This window comes from Hippichthys cyanospilos, chromosome 6 (assembly GCF_059441005.1).
Source record: "Hippichthys cyanospilos isolate Australia breed blue-spotted pipefish chromosome 6, RoL_Hcya_1.0, whole genome shotgun sequence".
In the NCBI taxonomy this organism is placed as follows: Eukaryota; Metazoa; Chordata; class Actinopteri; order Syngnathiformes; family Syngnathidae; genus Hippichthys; species Hippichthys cyanospilos.
Genome location: NC_142374.1, coordinates 2,000,054 through 2,020,009, shown reverse-complemented (window position 1 = coordinate 2,020,009; position 19,956 = coordinate 2,000,054). Strand labels below are relative to the sequence as shown.

General features: G+C 39.7%; 1 protein-coding gene across 1 annotated transcript in view; it reads right to left on the bottom strand.

The window, feature by feature from the left end:
• Positions 1-19,956, bottom strand: part of agbl1 (AGBL carboxypeptidase 1) — an 81,412-nt gene that overhangs the window by 12,684 nt on the left and 48,772 nt on the right. Inside the window, 5 exon segments of the mRNA XM_088416550.1 lie at positions 146-326; positions 3,191-3,344; positions 5,554-5,686; positions 10,498-10,585; positions 14,784-14,932. Coding sequence (XP_088272676.1) covers positions 146-326; positions 3,191-3,344; positions 5,554-5,686; positions 10,498-10,585; positions 14,784-14,932 — 705 coding nt within the window.

Below are 19,956 nucleotides of genomic sequence, written 5' to 3'. Positions count from 1 at the left end.
CTAATCCCAGTTGACTCTGGACTAGTGGTGGGGCACATGCTGGAAAAGTTGCCATTGAAATCTCCAATCCAAGTGTTAATCATTGTGGCCAAGTATTACAATGTATGATATAACATATTAGGTGGTGAGGTGTATTTATACTCACAGGCCATTAATGACCCCATCTGGGTTTAGCATGGGGATGATCTTGAAGACAAAGGTCTCTCTCAGAACCTGGGCGATTGGATCACAACTGCATAGAAATTCTAGGGTGCCTTTCATTACCCAGCTGGCATTGGATTCCCCAGGGTGGACACGACTTGTCAGCACAATACAGGGGCGGTTACCTAAAGAAACATTTCCCCTTCAACACTACAAAATAATTACAAGTACCTCTTGTTTTGGTAATGCAGTTACACTGGATCGCTGGTATTCGATAATAGATGTTGGTCCATCATATTGTACTTGCACCACCATGTGCTCCTGATTCAGTGTACGCCAGATTTAATACTTTTTTAGGTTTATTTGGGCCATTCGTTATCATTTTTATTGAACAAGGCACTCATTTTCATGGAAATGTTCCTGGCACACTGATGAACAAAAATGCTTTTGGCGTATTCACAAAATTTCCCTGAAGTCCTTGCCGATAGGAAAGTAGACACCCTTGCCCAGCGGACCCAGCTGGGGTGATCAAGTCCCAGCTTGTGTCTTAAAGGCATGTGTCCACGCATCACCCTGCTTGATCCACAGCCATCTGGACGCCTTTTCTGCTTTGTCGCTGATGTTTTTGATGGCCCTCCTGTTGTGCAGTCCCTTGATCCCCAACATCTTGAGTGCCCTGATGAGTGACTGACCGGCGAATCCGCTACACCTGACCTCAATGGGGTTGCATTGGGTCTTCATCCCCTGTGTCGCCATTCACCTGCCAGCTCCTCGTACTTGTCCGTCTTCCTCTCAAAGGCCTCCTCAATCCTGTCTTCCCAGGGAACAGTCAACTCCAGTAGGACTCCTTGCCTTGTTGTTTCCGACAGCAAGACAATATCTGGCCTGAGTGGACAATGTGGGTGCTTTTTATTTTTATCGAGAATAACCTCTCATTTAAAGAAAAAAAAAGCACCTGAAGTTTGCAAGTTGACTATTTCTACAAGTCCTAGTTAAGGGACCGGGAGTTTGGTGAAGCCACGAAAATGACTTCTGGACTACTTTGAGGGATATTTGGTCCAACAGCTGGCCTCTCAGGGGGGGAAAGCAGTGCACCATTAACACTCTGTAAAGTAGAAATGGGGTGCTGCTGACCTTATTAGGAATGTTGTGAGCCAGTATACTTACTTACAGCATATACTGTATATACTTCAAAGATTGCCTCAATTCCATTGAGATGTCTTCCTCTGAAGAAATAACACTGGGCAGCTCTTTAGTGGGCTCTCCTATGTCTGGGGTTGAAGTCACCAAGGAGCTTTTTGAGCTCCAAGGCCCTTGCAGTGGAATGGAGTTCCTAAAGTCTCTGGAAGTTATTGTGTTGTGCAGGTAAACAATATCATATGGACATTGGGGACAGTGCCTAAGGATTGGCATTGGTGGTCCCCCTTTTTTAAAAAGGGGACTGTAGGGTGTGTTCCAGCCATTGAGGATCACACTACTCAGTTTCCCAGGGGTGCTGGACAGGAAGATCCATCAGGAAGCAGAATGTCGTATTCAGGAAGAGCAGTATGGTTTTCATTCCAGCCGTGGAACAGTGGACCAGCTCTTTACCCCTGGCAGTATCCTCAAGTATGCATGAGAGTTCACCCAACCCAGTTTACATGTGTTTTTTGGACTCGGTGAAGGAATTTGACCTTGCACATTGAGAAGTTCTGTGGAGCGGGCTTTGGGAGTACAGTGTACCAAACCGTCTAATACAGACTGTTAGGTCTCTGTACCACTGATAGTAGATCAGAGTTAATATGCATTGCCAGCAGTAAATCAGATTCATTTCCAATGAGGGTTGGATTCTGCCAAGGCTGCCCTTTTTCACTGTTTCTATTCATTATCTTTATGAAGGGAATTTCTAGGTTTGGTGGTCTCTTCTCTGCTTTTTGCAGATGACGTGGTGCTGTTCTGTTCTTGAGGTCATGCTCTCCAACCCTCACTGGAATAGTTCACAGTTGAGTGTGAAATTGTTGGGATGAAGATCAGTACATCCAAATCTGAGCCCATGGTCCTCAGTCAGAAAAGGATGCCGTCTGAGTTGGGTTAAGTTGCCTTAAGAGGAGGACTTCAAGTGTCTTTGGGAATTGTTCAAGAGTGAGTGCAGGGTAGAGCACTTGATTCAAGGCGGTTCGGTGTAGCGTTGCAAAGGCAAAGATCTTTATATACCGGTCGATCCACATTCCCACTCTTACCTATGGTATTGAGCTGTGGTTCGTGACCGAAAGAATAACATCCCGAATACAAGCAGTTGTAGTGAGATTCTTGTTGGGGTGTCCAGGATTTCCCTTAGAAGAAGGTTGAGAAGCTCGGTCATCAGGGAGGGTCTCGGAGTCAAGCCAGTGCTTCTCTATGTTGAGAGAAGATGGACACAAATTGCATCTGTGCTGCCTCCTGGACATTTTCACGGTGAGGTGTTTGGGACATGTCTCACTGGAAGGAAGCCCTGGGGATTGCCCAGGACATGCTGGAGTGACTGTCTCTCGGCTGGTCTCAGAACGCCTGTGGATCCCCCCCATAGGAGCTGGACGATGTAGGGAGAGGGAAGTCTCAGCTTCTATGCTAAAGCCGCTGCTTACGCGACCCGACCCCAAATAAGCAATGGTCCAAATCTGAGCCCACGGTCCTCAGTCACCTAATCAATTTTAGTTAAAATGGTATTAAGTTTTACAGATACATACTTAAGTAATGATTTAAAGAGAACAAAAACGATTTTGGAGGACCACATAATCTGAGTCTTTCACTTAGCAGTAGGTCATTACTCCTCATGAACAGAGGGGATAGCCAAAAATTAGTAAAAGGACAAAGTACCGGTATTCCTCCAAGAAAATGACTTTAGTAATAATGATCCTACACAAATACTAAATAACTGGTGAGGAACTTCTATTTTATCATTTCTTTTCGGAGCGTGTACATCTAAAAAAATGCCTATTAAATAGGAGTGTGCAGATAGTCTCCCAACATAATGAAAAAAAACACTTGAGCCAAAACTAAAACTTAAGAGCCAAACGAGTTTAGTACTCACGCAGTTGATGAATGTCTTTATAGCTCTTGCTGCGGGGACATGCGGTGATGGTTACAAATGGGCAAGCATTTCCAGCAAGAGTGGGACAAAGAATTTGCTCTCGAAAAAAAACCTTGCTGGAATCAACTGATCTATGCAGCAAACGCAGATGAGCCTGATGAACATAAGAGTAACATATTCGTTAGACTTCACACGACCAGAATTTTCATGGTCAATGGCAATCACTGACCAGCAAGATCAAAAGTAAGAGACAACCGATTTAATAACAAGATGGAGCAATATGCCTTTTACTAATTGCAAATACTTGTGTACTGTTTATAGATGATCAAGAAAAAATGTCAGATAACATTCATTCATCATTCTTTTTTTGCCCCAAACTGACATTGAACACAGGTAAAACAAATGACCTCAGGGAGGCCTTCAAGAAAATAAAATAAAGTGAAAATGTGGTCAGATAAAACAGCTTACAACAGAAATAATGGATACAAGAATATACTATACAGTGATCCCCCCTACTTCACGGTTAATGGGGGGTGTCAACCCCCTGCAAAGTCTGAAACCCGCGAAGTAGGGTATCAGTTCCTAGATTTCTATGTACGCCCCAATATAGCCTAACCATAAGGTATCTTTTTTTGTTGTTGTATTTTTTGCGTACTTTATTTCGTTTCTCCTATTATTTATTATTATTTATTTATTGCATTATCCTTATTAAAATTATTGTATATTCATTAAATAACTAATATTAGTTTGTTGACAATTTGTTCTCAGGACTGGTTATCTGCGCCAAGACTCAGGTGAAAGAGTACGCATGTCATCACGTTGAACGTCAAATTTATTTTGGCTCATGAATGGTGTATCATGTAGTATCTGTTGAATAATAAATCAACAACAATGTTAAAGTCAGTCAACGAGCATATGAACATGTGCTGAACTTTAATCTATGAATTTACTGTATTTTTAGCCGACATTAGCAGGTTAGCAATAACTAACAACAACTACTAACTATAAAGTGCAACCTCTACACAAACGAACACAAAAACTGAATAAACACTCATCGCTTACTAAACATAGGCAGTAGCGTGCCTTATCAACATAAATTATAATAAACAATTTATATGAGCTTACGTTGTCATTCACTTCACTACGTCACCGTAACGAGCCGAATGACACAGAGAATGTAAAACAGGAAACGGAAATGCTACGCGACTCGACAAAATAAAAGCATCCATTTCAAAATAAGATAACAAACGTCACGAACTCTAACGCTTGAAGAATTCTTAACATAGTTATTAACTATTACTTAGTTATTTGATGAATACAGTACTGTATAATGTACTTTTTTGCTTTATTCATTTTCTTTCCATTTTTTATTTTCAAATATTTTTAAATTTTCCTGGAAAAACAGCAAAGTACATATCTGAGTCCACGAAGTAGGAGGGATCACTGTAATTGTATACTGTAATTGAAATACTTTACAACATCAAGCAAATAAAGAACTAATTTGATGCGACAGCAAACACAACAAACAAACTCAAATGAACAGTGACTAACGTGCAAACAAAAGCAATAATGTCGCCACTCACAAGATTTAAACAACATATAATTTCCGTATTCGATCACCGACATCATTAATTGCTCAGCAAACTATGACATTACAACCGATCATCGAGTTTGTACAAAATGCCAAATATCTCGTCTCGATCAAGCCGATCAGATTGACATAACGTTTAGCATGAGTTATCTTAAATATTATTTGTTTTCTTTATGAGCATCTCAGTGGAACAGTGGGTAGCATGTCTGCCTCAAAGTTCAGAATCCTGAGTTCAATTTAAACTCTCTCTGGCCTTCCTGTGTGGAGTTTGCATGTTCTAAACGAGCCTGCGTGGGTTCTCTCCAGGCACTCCGGCTTCTACCCACATTCTGAAAACATGCATGGCAGGTTTATTGGACACTCTAAATTGTCCTTTGGTGTGACTGGGTCCGTGTTTGTCCCTCTGCGCCTTGCAACTAACTGGCAACCTGTTCAGGGTGTCCCCTGCTTACTGCCCATAGACAGCTGGGATAGGTACCAACAAGCCCGCAACCCATGTGAGGAGAAGCAGCTTGAGAAAATGGATGGATGGATGGATGTTTCCTTTATAGTTAAATGAAAACATTTATGATTGTCATTACACAAAAGTTGCTGCATTGCTATGAATCTTATACTGTAAGTATAGGCCATTACTGATTCAAAATCAAAATACAGCAGTGTCATGGAAGAAAGTTTTTAATGAAATGAAACCACAAAAGCTGCCAAGCTGAACACACGAACATTGAAAATAACATTAGTCCACATAAATACAGAGTTAAATACATTCACTGACCCTTAGAGCGGAGTATGTGTAAGGGTAATGGTAGGCCAAGTAACAGACATCCTCACTATATTTGAAGCTGATGGTGAATGTCAGTGTATAAAATGTGCTCCTCCGACTGCCACGAACAGGACAGAAGTAGTTTCTGCAAGATAAAATGAAAAAAAAAATGAGGCCTTGTGCTGAAATCATTTGTCTCATTTGTATTTGCAATAAGCTAAAATACAATAAGCTGAAATTTTTGAACAATATCTCATGCCAGTTGGGGCCTTGACTGACATATCTATTGTCCCAATGTTCTCCTGTTCTTAATTTCTACTATTTCTTTTCTCATGGGGGTGACATGGCTCAGTGGTAGAACGATCATCTCGCAAATAAGAGGCTGTGGGTTTGACCCACAGTCATTGTGACAATGGAAGTATCATTGCACAATATACTGGGCTCTTGATTGTCCCTGAAGTGGCATCATCAGTAAAGCTTTGAGGACATCATACTTTGAAAAGCAATGTACAAAGTACCATTTACCATTCCATATGCTTGTGTAGGAACAGTACAATTACAAGATTGGATATTGAATTCTCAATTGCATCTGTATGAATTGGCAACTACCTATTGATAAGCAGGTAAAAGACATGCTTTGCAGAATCGTGTATGCAAATAACTGTTTTTAATCATCACTGAATCATCTGGAGCAGGTGTTCTCAACCCTTTAGGAGTCAGGGACCACTTTTAGAAAACCAATTTTCCATGGACCCCCATTGCAAATGTTTGCGGAAACTAATTTAAGCCAAACATAAGTGACCTTTTTATTCAGCAACAGATTCAATTTGACAACAAATATATTTGTTACTTTTCAGCTATATTGAAGTTTAGAAAATAAAAATTGCAAATTGCATACCTGCTTATAACAAACCGTGTCAATTTCCCTCATAAAGGTTGCTACCAATTATTCATTCATGAACAGCATTAGATTTGCTGACTTCATCACGTTAGCAAGCAATTGTAGACACAAAACGCATTTTGACATTTAAAAATGATTGTTGCTGTCAATGCATCCATGCAACGCGACACCATAATTGGTCTATTGTTGGTCCACGTCTCCTCACAGAGATGCTGGTTTGCTATTGGTCAGCCTCACTCTTTTCAAAAAGGCGGAACGGTAAAGCTTAGTTCTATCGCGAGTGGTTACAAAACCGTATTTATAGTGCATTTCACTGCTTAATTAAAATTTGAAAGGGTTAGCCATGGCTCCCAAGATTGCTAGTCATGTTAAAGAGATAAGTAAGAAGATTATTTATATGGAAACGAAGCTGGAGATAATCAAGAAATACAAAACTACCCTAGCCTAGGCTACCCTTACTAGGGAATATGAGCAGAACAGGCACCACTCAAAAGTAAATAAATCCTTTCTATATTTTTTATTTATGATGTTTTCTGATTGTATACATATATATTATATATGCCGTATTTTCCGCACTATGAGACGCACTAGATAGAGTTGCGTTATTCAGCCACTACTTTACTAAAGGGAATGTATTAAATACAATCAGCAAAGTCATCAAACTTCATTAATAGAATATAAACTTTATTCATACAATAGAAGCATTGCATGGATATTATACTAAAAAATATTTGTTATTAAAAAAAATCAGACAAAACAGATTGCGTTATTGGTAATTGATTTTTAACAACTAAACAGGAGCCGCAGAGCGCAGAATAGATCCAGATCAAGCCATGCACTTGTGAACACGGCGCCGCAGTCCTTTTGATTTTCCCCTCTGCATGCATTAAATATTTTTGAACAGCTATTTCATTATGGAGCACAAAGAAGTTACGAATAAATGAAAGTCAGGGATTATTAAACGACAAACATGCAACGGTATGAGTGAGGAGCCAAGCGCAGGTGAAGGCCTGGCGCCGCTGTCCTTTTTGTTTTTTCCTCGCCATGCATTAAATATTTTGAGCCCGCTACTTCTATGGAGCACAAATAACTTACGAATAAACGAAAGTCAGGGAAATTTAAGCGAAAAAAAAACATGGAACAGTATGAGTGAGGAGCCAAGCGCGGGTGAAGGGGTGGTGCCGCTGTCTTTTTAATTTTTCCCTAGGCATGCATTAAATATTTTCAACCCGCTATTTCTATGGAACAAAAAAAAGTTGCATGCATGATATTAACCCGCTATTTCATTATGGAGCACAAAGACGTTCTGAATAAACGAAAGTCATTGAAATTCAAACGAAAACCATGCAACGGTGTGAGTGGGGAGCCAAGCGCAGGTGAACGCATGCCGCTGTCTTATTAATTTTTTTCGACCTGCTATTATGATATGGAGCACAAAGAAGTTACGAATAAACGAAAGTCAAGGAAATGTAAACGACAAACATGAGTGTTAGGCCACACACTCTTAAGTCCTCAATTAATAATAAAAAAAACCCTTCGTGTTGGGCCTGCAAATCAAGTTAATTTATCGCACTGGGCCATGTCGGCTTTAATACCCTCGAGCCAGGTCAGTTTGAACTGGATTTTTTAGGCATAAACTATAGTTTATGCAGCCAGCACATGATTTGATCCATATATAAGGTGCACCGGATTATAAGGCGCACCGTCAGCTTTTTTTAAAAAATCTGGCTTTTGGGTGTGCCTTATAGTGCGGAAAATACGGTACGGAAAACTTATTATACTATTTTGGCTCCAATTTTCAATATGTATGTACAATTTTGATGTTTTTACCTGGTGCTCTAAACGCATTAGCTATTTAACATAGGTTTGGATTGCCCGCCATACGGTGAATTCGCCTTATGACCACCACCGTGGAACAGATAAATCTCGTAACACGAGGGCCCACTGCGTGTGTGTGTGTGTGTGTATATATATATATATATATATATATATATATATATATATATATATATATATATATATATATATATATATATATATATATATATATATACCAGAGTTATATTTGGTGTAGTTTCTTTTCTTAACTGTTTTACAATATAAATGAGTGACAGCTGTACTACAGACACAACTAAATGAAAGAGGAGTAATACTCATTTGCTGTTCACTGCCTGTCTACCTAGATAGAAGCCAATGAAACATTAAGGAAGGGCTGAACATTGGCTTATTAAAAAAAAAAAATATATATATATATATATATATATATATATATATATATATATATATATATATATATGTGTGTGTGTGTGTGTGTATATGTTCATCTACTTTTATATTAAAAGTATCCATGACTTTTCAATAATGCAATTAATTTAACCATTTATTTTAATATATTTTTAAAAATAACAATTTTTAAATTTTCAAAATGCATTTTGTGTCTACAATTGTCCGCTAACGAAGCTATATAAATGCTGTTTTTAACTAAATAGTTGGCAGTAACCAACAAGGGCAGCCATGTCAAAAGTCCGGCCCAGGGGCCAAATGCGGCCGGTGGTCAATTTCCATCCGGCCCGCAGCCTCAGTCATAAAATCAATAACGTCTGGCCCGCATGGAGAATTAATACATTGGGCAGCAGAGCTGTTACCTGCGTATGCTAATTTCTGCCATCCATAGACTCAATTAGGAACATCAAATTAGTATATGAGAAATTGACTGGGTGAGCACCTTACTTTCTAAAATGGCGATAATCAACAAAAGGAGGAAAGTTGACTGCGAGGGCCGACGGTTCAAGGATGAGTGAAAATTGGACTATTTCTTCACTGAAATACGGAACAACTGTGTCTGCTTCATTTGTAAAGAGACAGTGGCTGTTTTTAAATAGTTAAATGTGAAGCGACATTACCAAACAAAACATACTGACGTATATGGCAAGATCACAGGTAATGAACGCAGCGAGAAACTGAAACATCTTGAAGCTAGTTTAATCTCACAGCAGCAATATTTTACAACTTTTACCGATTGCTGGATGAGGATAAATTCCGAGAGATTCGAGCATTTGGTAAGAAAATGCTAAGCTTGTTCGAGTCGACGTATTTGTGTGAGAAGACATTCTCGGTTATGAACCTAAATAAGAGCCGTGTGAAGATTCGGCTATCGGACTCTCACTTACATGACATCTTGCGCTTCCATACTACTGCCATAGAGCCACACCTGGCCTTTGTCCTGCACTCCAGATCTCAGTTTCACCCATTACACTCATGCAGACAAGTCATTTTTCATTCACGATAATTCTGAAAAAGTTTTCACTGCAGAATAATAACCATTTAAAAATCCAATCAACATTTACAATTACTGATGTCATATTTTAAATGAGCCCTGCACTTGTTGATATGACTATTACTTGATCATTTCTCTGTTATTGTGTTTACATTTTTTTATAAATATTAAACTGCCATGGTGAGATATATTTTTATATTTCAAATGTAATTTGCACCCAAGAGTACAATTACTTCTGGTCAACTGTTACAAAAAAGTTTAAGTGTTAAAAAAAGTGGTGAATATTCAATTTCAATATTTAATGTCAATTCAATTTTGATATGCACGTTTCAAATGAACCAAAACACATTAGCATATGTGAAACAAAGAACGGCTCGCTGAAATGTATTTAATTGCTGTTATATGTAAAGAACGCCTGCCAAGGTTGGCCCCCGTACATTTTTAACACACTAAATCTGGCCCCCTTTGCAAAAAGTTTGGACACCCCTGAACTAGGGGAAATTCACCATGTTTGTTATAAGGAAGTGTGCAATTTTAATTTTTTAAACTTCAGTGCAGCTGAAAAGAAACAAATATACTTGTTGTCAAAATGAATATGTTGCTGAATAAAAGGGGCTCTTATGTTTGGCTTAAATGATTTTGTTTTGTTTTGTTTACACAAACATTTGCAATGGGGTTTTGGAAAAGTTGCATTCTAAAAGGGGTCCCTGACTCCACTACGTTTGAGCTCCTGATCTAGAGTCATCAAGATGAATGAATCAGAGTAGTCCAATCTTACCTGAAATAACAAATTTCTGTCCCAGACCTACACCAGTGGGGTTTACCATTTAATGCGTCTTGTATTGAATAAAGCACTGGCTGCATTCCTGTAAAACACAAATGCACACACATAATTTGGGAAATAAACAGAATGTTTGCTTAATGTAACAACAAATAGAGGTTTATTTTGACTTCCAAGTGAAGGAACAAAACATGTTTGAATTTGATTCACTAAAAATTATGTATGATAGAATAACTTTCCTAGATGCAACATATTTTTACAAGGTTCCTTTGTTAAAAAAAAAAAAAAAAAACATTGAAATGAACAGTTGAATGTTGAGTTACTCTTGTTAGAATTATCCCCACAATTTAAGTCAGTAATAGTTAAATTTCCGCTTCAAACCACAGATAGAAGACAATATTTGTTTGGTTGACTCAAATTGATTGAAGACATTTTAAAAAGTAAAACACTGACAGAATGTTCCGGGCAAAAATATTGTATGTCTCGAATATTTGCTTGGGGTCCGCTAAAAATAGACGTGTGTTGAGGTATAGTGTAGTACACACCATATTTTGTCAAGTATATTTCAAATGGTGTTACAAGCAACAAATGTGGCTGTTTCTTCTTGGACATATCTGTTGTAAACAAAGCATGCCAGCACTTTCAATTCAAAATTAACTCAAATGTTAAAACCGTTAAAACCTTCATATCGGATACAAAAATACACACAATGGGCCCCCGTGTTACGAGCTTTATCTGTTCCGCAGTTGGACTCGTAAGGCGAGACGGGCAATCCAAACCTATGTTAAATAGCGAATGCATTTAGAACGCCAGGGAAAAACATCAAATTGTACATACATATTAAAAATTGGTACCAAAATAGTATAGTGAGTGCTACGGATATATAAAATACATGTTTACAATCAGAAAACATCAGAAAAAAATTGGTTTTATTTAACTTTGAGTGGCGCTTGTTATGCCCATATTCCCTAGTAAGGTTAGCCTAGGCTAGGCTAGCTTTGTATTTCTTGATTATCTTCAGCTTTGTTTCCATATAAATCATCTTCTTACTTCTCTCTTTAACAAAACTAGCATTCATGGGACCCATGGGTCACCCTTTCAGGTTTTAATTAAACAGTAAAATGCACTATAAATATGGTTTTGTAACCACTTGCGATTGAACAATGCTTTACCGTGCCGCCATTTTGAAACGAGTGAGGCCGACCAATGGCAGACCAGCATTGTAGTGACACGTTGCATGGAGGCCATTAGATCGCAACAGAAAATAAGTGCAATTACCTAAAAACGCCTGCAGATGTAGACAAAACAACACAAATACAGCCAAGCCCCTAGGGCAGTGGTTCTTAACCTTGTTGGAGGCACCGAACCCCACAGTTTCATATGCTCATTCACCGAACACTTCTTTAGTAAAAAGTAAAATATGATTTGAGTGAGTTCACGAGCCACAGGAGCTTATTTGCCTGGATCGGCGCTCGGGAGATAACGGGCTAATTCCGGTGTGTGGTCCCGACTGAGTAGGAGGTCTCACTCTGCCGCTTATCCAGCGCTCTCAAAGCGGACCGGTAGGAGTCTCACTCAGACACATATACAGCCCTCTCTAAGCAGTCTGATAGGGAGGTCTCACTCTGCTGCATAAACCAGCGACCTCAAAGCGGACCGGTAGGAAATCTCAGAGCAGGACGCTTTCAATGACTGTGCCCACTAACTGCAGACTAGACTGAGGGGTGGAACTCTGCGGTGGAGGCTCCACCAAACCCCTGAGACTGACTCACCTAACCCCTAGGGTTCAATCAAACCCAGGTTAAGAACCATTGCCCTAGGGTCATGACTGTTGTTTTTGTTGCAAATCTGGGAAAATACCATAAAGAGGGGACAAAAAAAAATGCTGTCATTGAGTGGACGTCAGTATCATTCCACTGATTTACATATATTTCAGATTAGAACAAATCCCTTGAAGCAATACATGGGTGAAGCGCAGGGTGAAAATTGGTGCTGTGTTCGGCCTCAATTTTATACTCTATTCACATTTTATACTCAATTATATTGTACCCTTGTCCATCCATTCATACATACATTTTCTATAGCCTGTCTCTTCCCCTTTTTAAGCAGAGATCTCATTGCCATTGATTTACTGACAAATTGGCCATCTGCTTTGACTGTTGCTCTCATTTGATTGACATTTTTTTGCAAATATACACAGGATGTCTAGGATTTTCTCTGAAATTTATTTTGTATGTCACCACACTGAAGCGTCATCATTGTCACAGATAAGCATCTTAATTTGTCTCACCCATCTGTATAATTCATCGCAAGAAGTACAATCCAACAAAATATGTCTTATCTTAAATAACCCCTACTGTATGCCTTATCTGATGATTTCCAGTAATTGTTTGTTAGTGACAAAGAGATTAAGGGACAATTGTCATATGTGGAGAAGTGGATCCAAGCGCACATAAAACAGACAGGAGTGGCAAGTAACTGGATTATTCAATAGCAAAAGGAGGCAGACAGGTGACAGTGGTTGGCTGGAACACGGAGGCACAGGAGGCAGGAGACAGGCAGACTAAGCCATATCAAGGCAGATCGTCTGTTCAGGGACAGACAAAGGCGTGGTCAGGTAGGCGGAGCAAGTCTTCTTACCGGGGAGACTGGTATTGGTGCAGTTGGGGACAGATGAGGTCAGAACATAAGCAGACAGAGCAGGAAGACAGACATGGTGATAATGAGCAGAGCAGGGTCATGATCCGGATAGGTAGAACAGGAGTTACTGCAAGATGGCTTGGAAAGCAAGATGACCTCGATGGCACCGGCAGGACGGACTCCACGTGATGCGTTGCATCTCCACTTTGCTGCCTAGCACCACCACAATGACGGCGCAAACCCCCACCCAACTGCATGTGGTCTGTCATACCATGTCACAGAGTCCCTGGAAGGTCACACTGCACTACTGCGGTTCTGTCGCCATTGTCAATTCCACAGTTTCCAAAAGTTCCAAAATTTTTTATTTTCTTTCTATTTTTTATATCTAGTGAGTTGGTAGTGCCCACACAAGCGCAGTATGACCTTCCAGGGACTCCGTGACGCGATGCGGCGGAGCGTTGACACATGAAGTGCATGCTGTCTGCAGACTTGAAACATGTCCAAAGACAGTGTCATGCCACTTACCTATATTAAGATGGGACAGACCCATTTCTTTCTTTCTAGCACAACTGAAACCTGCAAAAACTCCCACAAAGTGCGTATACCCAAAACCAATCACGGCTGTGTAGCTGAAGCATTACCTCCATTGCAATAATTCAGTGTAACCCGTGTTACTCTGCTATTTAGTTTTACATGCTAAGAACACAAACATTAAAAGGAGACTTATTTGGTGTCTCATATAGGCATTCTTGGCATAATGAGCTCCAAAAACTGATTGCATACATACAACAAATAGCAGAATTGTCAGATGGAGTGCGTTGGAGGCATAAAAGCAGACAGTTTTGTATTGTAGTCAATGGAGTTCGCGCGGCAGGGTTGATGGCGCATCCGGTGACGAAATGGACGTGTATGGAGCGACGCGAGATGCGACGCGAAGCGTAATTTCACCTGTCGCGTGAAGTTGAAAAATTTTAACTTTTGTCACGTGTCGCGTCCCGACAACCAATCAACTTCGGAAATGTTCAATGTCTCACACGGGGGGGGCAGGAATTAATCTGCTACTTCACAGAAAAGTGAAATTTCTCAGCGATGCTCTGCACAGCAAGCTCACTCCCTCGCGCAACAAAAAGTAACTTCACAAAAGTGATCATCTTGACGCCGCGGCAAAAGGTCTCGCGTAGCGTAAACGACGCGCTTGGATGAATTCCATCTGAGTAAGTAGGAAATTCACGACCTCCACAGATTTTGATGTTTGTCTGTTTTTCTTGTTTGCTTCTTTTTCCTTTTTCTGTCTCGTTACCTTGTTCAATTTTTTCTTGTGTGCTTCTCTCTTGTAAATCGTTTGATTTGTAATTACCTTTTTTTGTGTGATTTGCACTTGATGGCCACCGTACACTTGCTCTTCGTGAATATATCATGGACACAAAAACAAGAATTGAAGTGCTTAGAATGATATTCCACGGTAGAAGGTCAAATTCATTTTTTTTTTTTTTTGAAGTTGGAAAAACAATGACAAAGAACCAAGGTTAATATACTGGGGTTGAATTAAAATATAGATTTTAATCCACCATTATTAATCTTTTTGATGCAGTTCAACAGATTTGTCTAAGTCAGTCAGTGTTTGCATAAACAACTGTGCTCACCGTAATTGAACTGGCTGTTGCTCTTTTCACAGTTGATGATATTGAAACGGTAGGGAACGTCAGGCACCATGTTACTAACTTCAAAATAAAACCATTGAGTGTGCTGGGAACAGTTGATATCTGCATTCAATATTAGGTCATATTCATATCTACAGAGGAAAAGAGATCAAATCAACACAAATGATAGATTCATCAACCATAGACTTCAGTATTACTTGACGGGACCTCTCTTGCAGACATTATGCAATGGCTGAGGCAGAGTGGGGGCCGAGCCAGAGGCTTTTAGATGCTTGTGGTGCTGTCCTGTCCAATTGAATTGACTTTGCATGCTATATATTTAAAAAAAAAAACTCTAAAGGAGCGGGAGAAGACGAGGACAGCCTGATGGTACAGCCAGGGGTACAGTTGCCAGGAGGGGCACATGCTAAAACACCATTTTGCCGCACATTAGCATGTCCCTCTTCAACTGTTTTAGTGCTAACGTCTCCAACTGCGTGAGTTCACGAGGAAGAACAAGGCCTTGGAGCAGCCGACCGGCAAGAGGGGCAGGGTCGAGGAGGGCAGGAAGGAAACGGCGAGTGATAGGAACTTACAAAAGTCCAAGAAGCTGACCGCGGCCCACAAGTCATCGGTCAACAGGCTAAAGTGATTGTTGAAGGATGAGGGCCAGAGAGCTGGCAAGACGTGCTGCAGCAAGAGTGACAATTCAACCTAAATAACTTGTGATTCACTATAGAAAATCCAAATTTTGCTTTTGTTGAGTAAAAGAGTAAAAGATGTTTCTGCATGCTTTCCTCAAGTACAAAGTTTCTGATGTGAAAATTGAGTGATGTATTAGCTGTTAATAACAGGTCAAAATTGCACTAAATCATAACATTTTAAGTATCTATTTCGGGCAAAAACTTAGAATATGTTAAATATTGCCATTGCTTCTGAAAATAGAGAGTGAGAGTGCCTGTTTTGGTTTTAGGTCACTAGCTGCTTTGGATTTGAAAATAGGCACCTTGTGGATCGGCCCTGGTCCCCGTTTTCCGTTAATAGTGAAGTCTATGCATCAACAATAAAAACTTCAAGATTTTTTATATTTCCAATAATTACAGAAATCTGAATAAAAACAAGGAGGTACACATATAAAACCAATGCATTTCACAGACAATCAAACCACACAAACATCCTTTCCTAAATCCATGTAATGTTTTAAGCTTTACATTGCCTGTGTATATGCTACTGTAGGGGTCACCAAACTTTCTGAAAGTAAAAACTACTTATTTGGTACTGACTGCGAATACCACTACCTACTTACGTGAAGATACCGATTATGTGAAAGATTTCTCACAATAATTAAAGAACAACTGTAGTAAATATGTAAATCAAGTGAAATATGTTATGTACATGTGATATATGTATAATTATAACGTTCCTAGAAAATCACACTATTCTATCACTTGTGAGCTATTTGCAGAACAGGCCAGTGGGCTACTCATTTGATCATCGCGGGCTACCTGGTGCCCGCGAGCACCACGTTGGTGACCCCTGTGCTATTGGTCTTTATGCGGGTCGTGAGGGATTGATTGCATGACAATGCCCTCTTGCAGGGGTATCAAACTCATTTTTACTATGGGCCACATTGTAGTTCTAGTTTCTGTCAGAGGGCCAGTATGACTGTGAAGTCAAATCTTTTTTAAATGCTTTCGTAAAACACGCACCAAGTTTTGAAATCAGAGGCTGGCAAAAACTGATTGTGAATTAAAAAATGCTTGAATTTTCTCCACAGATTTTTAAAGGTTAAAGACAACTTGCAAATTTGCTATTTTAGCCAGAAACTCGAAGTGAAATCAGCATTTCGCGGGCCACAAAAAATGATATGGAGGGCCGGATCTGGCCCCCGGGCCTTGAGTTCGACACCTGTGCCCTATTGGATCCCCCCAGTAACTACACGTCCCACATCTGGATAAATCGATTGCCCCGTGAAGTGCATCAAACATCAAAGTTGTGCAGGAGAGCCCATTTGTGACTGACTCGCTGGCGACCCCTCATGGGATGAGCATAATGTTAACAATTACTACTCATTTTTATGCCTTAAAGCAGTGGTTCTCAATTGGGGATATAAGTCCATATATATCAGTCCATAAAACACATTTTATCTTCTGTAGGTTATTAAATTTCATTATTTTATAAGATCATATTCTTCCTCATACTAGAATGGTTTGGGTGCCAGGTCTCGTTACCTGTCTCGTTGATGTCTTATTTTTATGAAGTATGTTTTAAATATAATAATAGGTTAAAACAATAAGTTATCATTAAATTATTATAAATTACGAAAACTTGCAAATACATGTCTTCTTATCCACCAAAAGTATGTTTTAAATATTATCATAGGTCTAGTTATCATGAAATTATATTACATGGGCACTCCTCCAGAGGCTTTCATGTCTGTGATAGCCACGGACAATGGTAAATGCAGCACCTCCTGCTGTCCATAATGAAAAAATGGTCTAATTCTTACAATTTGTCCCTTTAAAAGTAGAATGTGTGATTTTTCGCTGGTGGCCATGGGAGCTTTAGGGGCGTGACGGTAAATGTAACAATACACACTCATCTGCCTTTTCGTAGCTATAATGCTGCCCTTCACACCAAACGCAAACAAGTCGAAAAAGTGGATTGTTTTGTATTGTAGTCAATGTTGTTCATGCGGCAGGATGCAAAGGGTGCATATGGAGCGGCGCAAGACGCTACGCAACGCAAAATTCCGCTAATTTGGCCTATCTCTAGAAGTAAAAAAAAAAAAAAAAGTAACTTTTGTCGTGCAATGTGTTGCTAATCAGCTTCGGGAACGTTCAACGTCTCATACGGGCAGGAATGAATCATGAAGGCTGGTTGGTCACCCAGAGCTACCCAACACGGCCATCTGAGCTTTCAATACAAAAACAGAGTCAAACAAGAGCACACACCTGGCTTGGAGAATGGTGGAGGGGGAACTTGAGATAACTGGCATGTGCAGTGTTTACCGTATTTTCCGCACTATAAGGCGTACCTAAAAGCCTTAATTTTTTTTAAAAGCTGATGGTGAGCCTTATAATCAGGTGCGCCTTATATATGGATCAATATTGAGATTGGGATTGATAGATGTGGAATGAACTGATAAAGTAAGCTTTACCTGTTTCTTTTGTGTGTTTGCAGTTGAACATTGAGTTATCATGCTAATGAGTGCTTAGAGTTATTTTTTGAGTTATTATTGTTATTATTTTGAGTATTACTATATTGTGATTGAAAAAGTTTTAAAATATGTCATTAATTGAGGGTGCGCCTTATAATCTGGTGCACTTTATATATGAAAAAAGTTTTTAAAACTTGTCATTAATTGAGGGTCCACCTTATAATCCGGTGCGCCGTATAGTGCGGAAAATACGGTACTTGTTTTTTTTGACAGCTGTTGAACTGTAGTTACTGTGCCAAGATAGTGATAGTGCATTATTGACGGCACAGTATTTAGCACAGTAGCAAACCTTTGATTGCGATTTTGAACATGAGGGATACGCAATGTAAAAAAAAAAAGGAAGTGCTGTAGGAGAAAACATTGGCTCTGCAACATCCCAGAAAAGTGAAAGTTCTCAACGCGGTGCTCCTTTCCGGATCCACTGTAACATGCTCAACAAGCTCACCCCTCACACGGATGTGTATATAATAATACACACGTGGACAAAATTGTTGGTACCCCTCAGTTAAAGAAGGAAAAACCCACAATTCTCACTGAAATCACTTGAAACTTACAAAAGTAACAATAACTAAAAATGTTTTGAAAATTAAATAATCAAAATCAGCCATCACTTATGAATTGCTGATTAACATAATTATTTAAAAAAACAAACTAATGAAACAGGCCTGGACAAAAATGATGGTACCCATAACTTAATATTTTGTTGCACAACCTTTTGAGGCAATCACTGCAATCAAGCGATTTCTGTATTTGTCAATGAGCATTCTGCAGCTGTCAACAGGTATTTTGGCCCACTCCTCATGAGCAAACTGCTCCAGTTGTCTCAGCTTTGATGGGTGTCTTCTCCAAATGGCATGTTTCAGCTCCTTCCACAGATGTTCAATGGCATTCAGATCTGGGCTCATGAAAGGCCACTTTAGAATAGTCCAACGCTTTTCTCTCAGCCATTCTTGGGTGTTTTTGGCTGTGTGTTTTGGATCATTGTCCTGTTGGAAGACCCATGACCTGCGACTGAGAACAAGCTTTCTGACACTAGGCAGCACATTTCTCTCCAGAATGCCTTGATAGTCTACAGATTTCATTTTACCTTGCACACATTCAAGACACCCTGTGCCAGATGCAGCAAAGCAGCCCCAAAACATTACTGAGCCTCCTCCATGTTTCACCGTAGGGAAAGTGTTCTTTTCTTCGTATGCTTGGTTTTTGAGTCTATGAACATAGAGTTGATGTGCCTTACCAAAAAGCTCCAGTTTGGTCTCTGTCCAAAGGACATTCTCCCAGAAGTTTTGTGGCTTGTCAACATGCATTTTTGCAAATTCCAGTCTCGCTATTTTATGATTTTTTTTCAGCAGTAGTGTCCTCCTTGGTCGTCTCCCATGAAGTCCACTTTGGCTCAAACGACGACGAATGGTGCGATCTGACACTGATGTACCTTGGCCTTGGAGTTCACCTTTAATTTCTTTGGAGGTTGTTCTGGGCTTTTTGGATACAATTCGAAGGATCCGTCTCCTCAATTTGTCATCAGTTTTCCTCTTGCGGCCACATCCAGAGAGGTTGGCTACTGTCCCGTGGGTCTTGAACTTCTGAATAATATGAGCCACTGTTGTCACAGGAACTTCAAGCTGTTTAGAGATGGTCTTATAACCTTTACCTTTAAGATGTTTGTCTATAATTTTTTTTCGGATGTCCTGGGGCAATTCTCTCCTTCGCTTTCTGTTGTCCATGTTCAGTGTGGTACACACCTTTTCACCAAACAGCAGAGTGACTACTTGTCTCCCTTTAAATAGGCAGACTGACTGATTATGAGTTTGGAAACACCAGTGATGTCAATTAAAGGACACACCTGAGTTAATCATGTCAGTCTGGTCAAATAGTTTTCAATCTTTTATAGAGGTACCATCATTTTTGTCCAGGCCTGTTTCATTAGTTTGTTTTTTTAAATAATCATGTTAATCA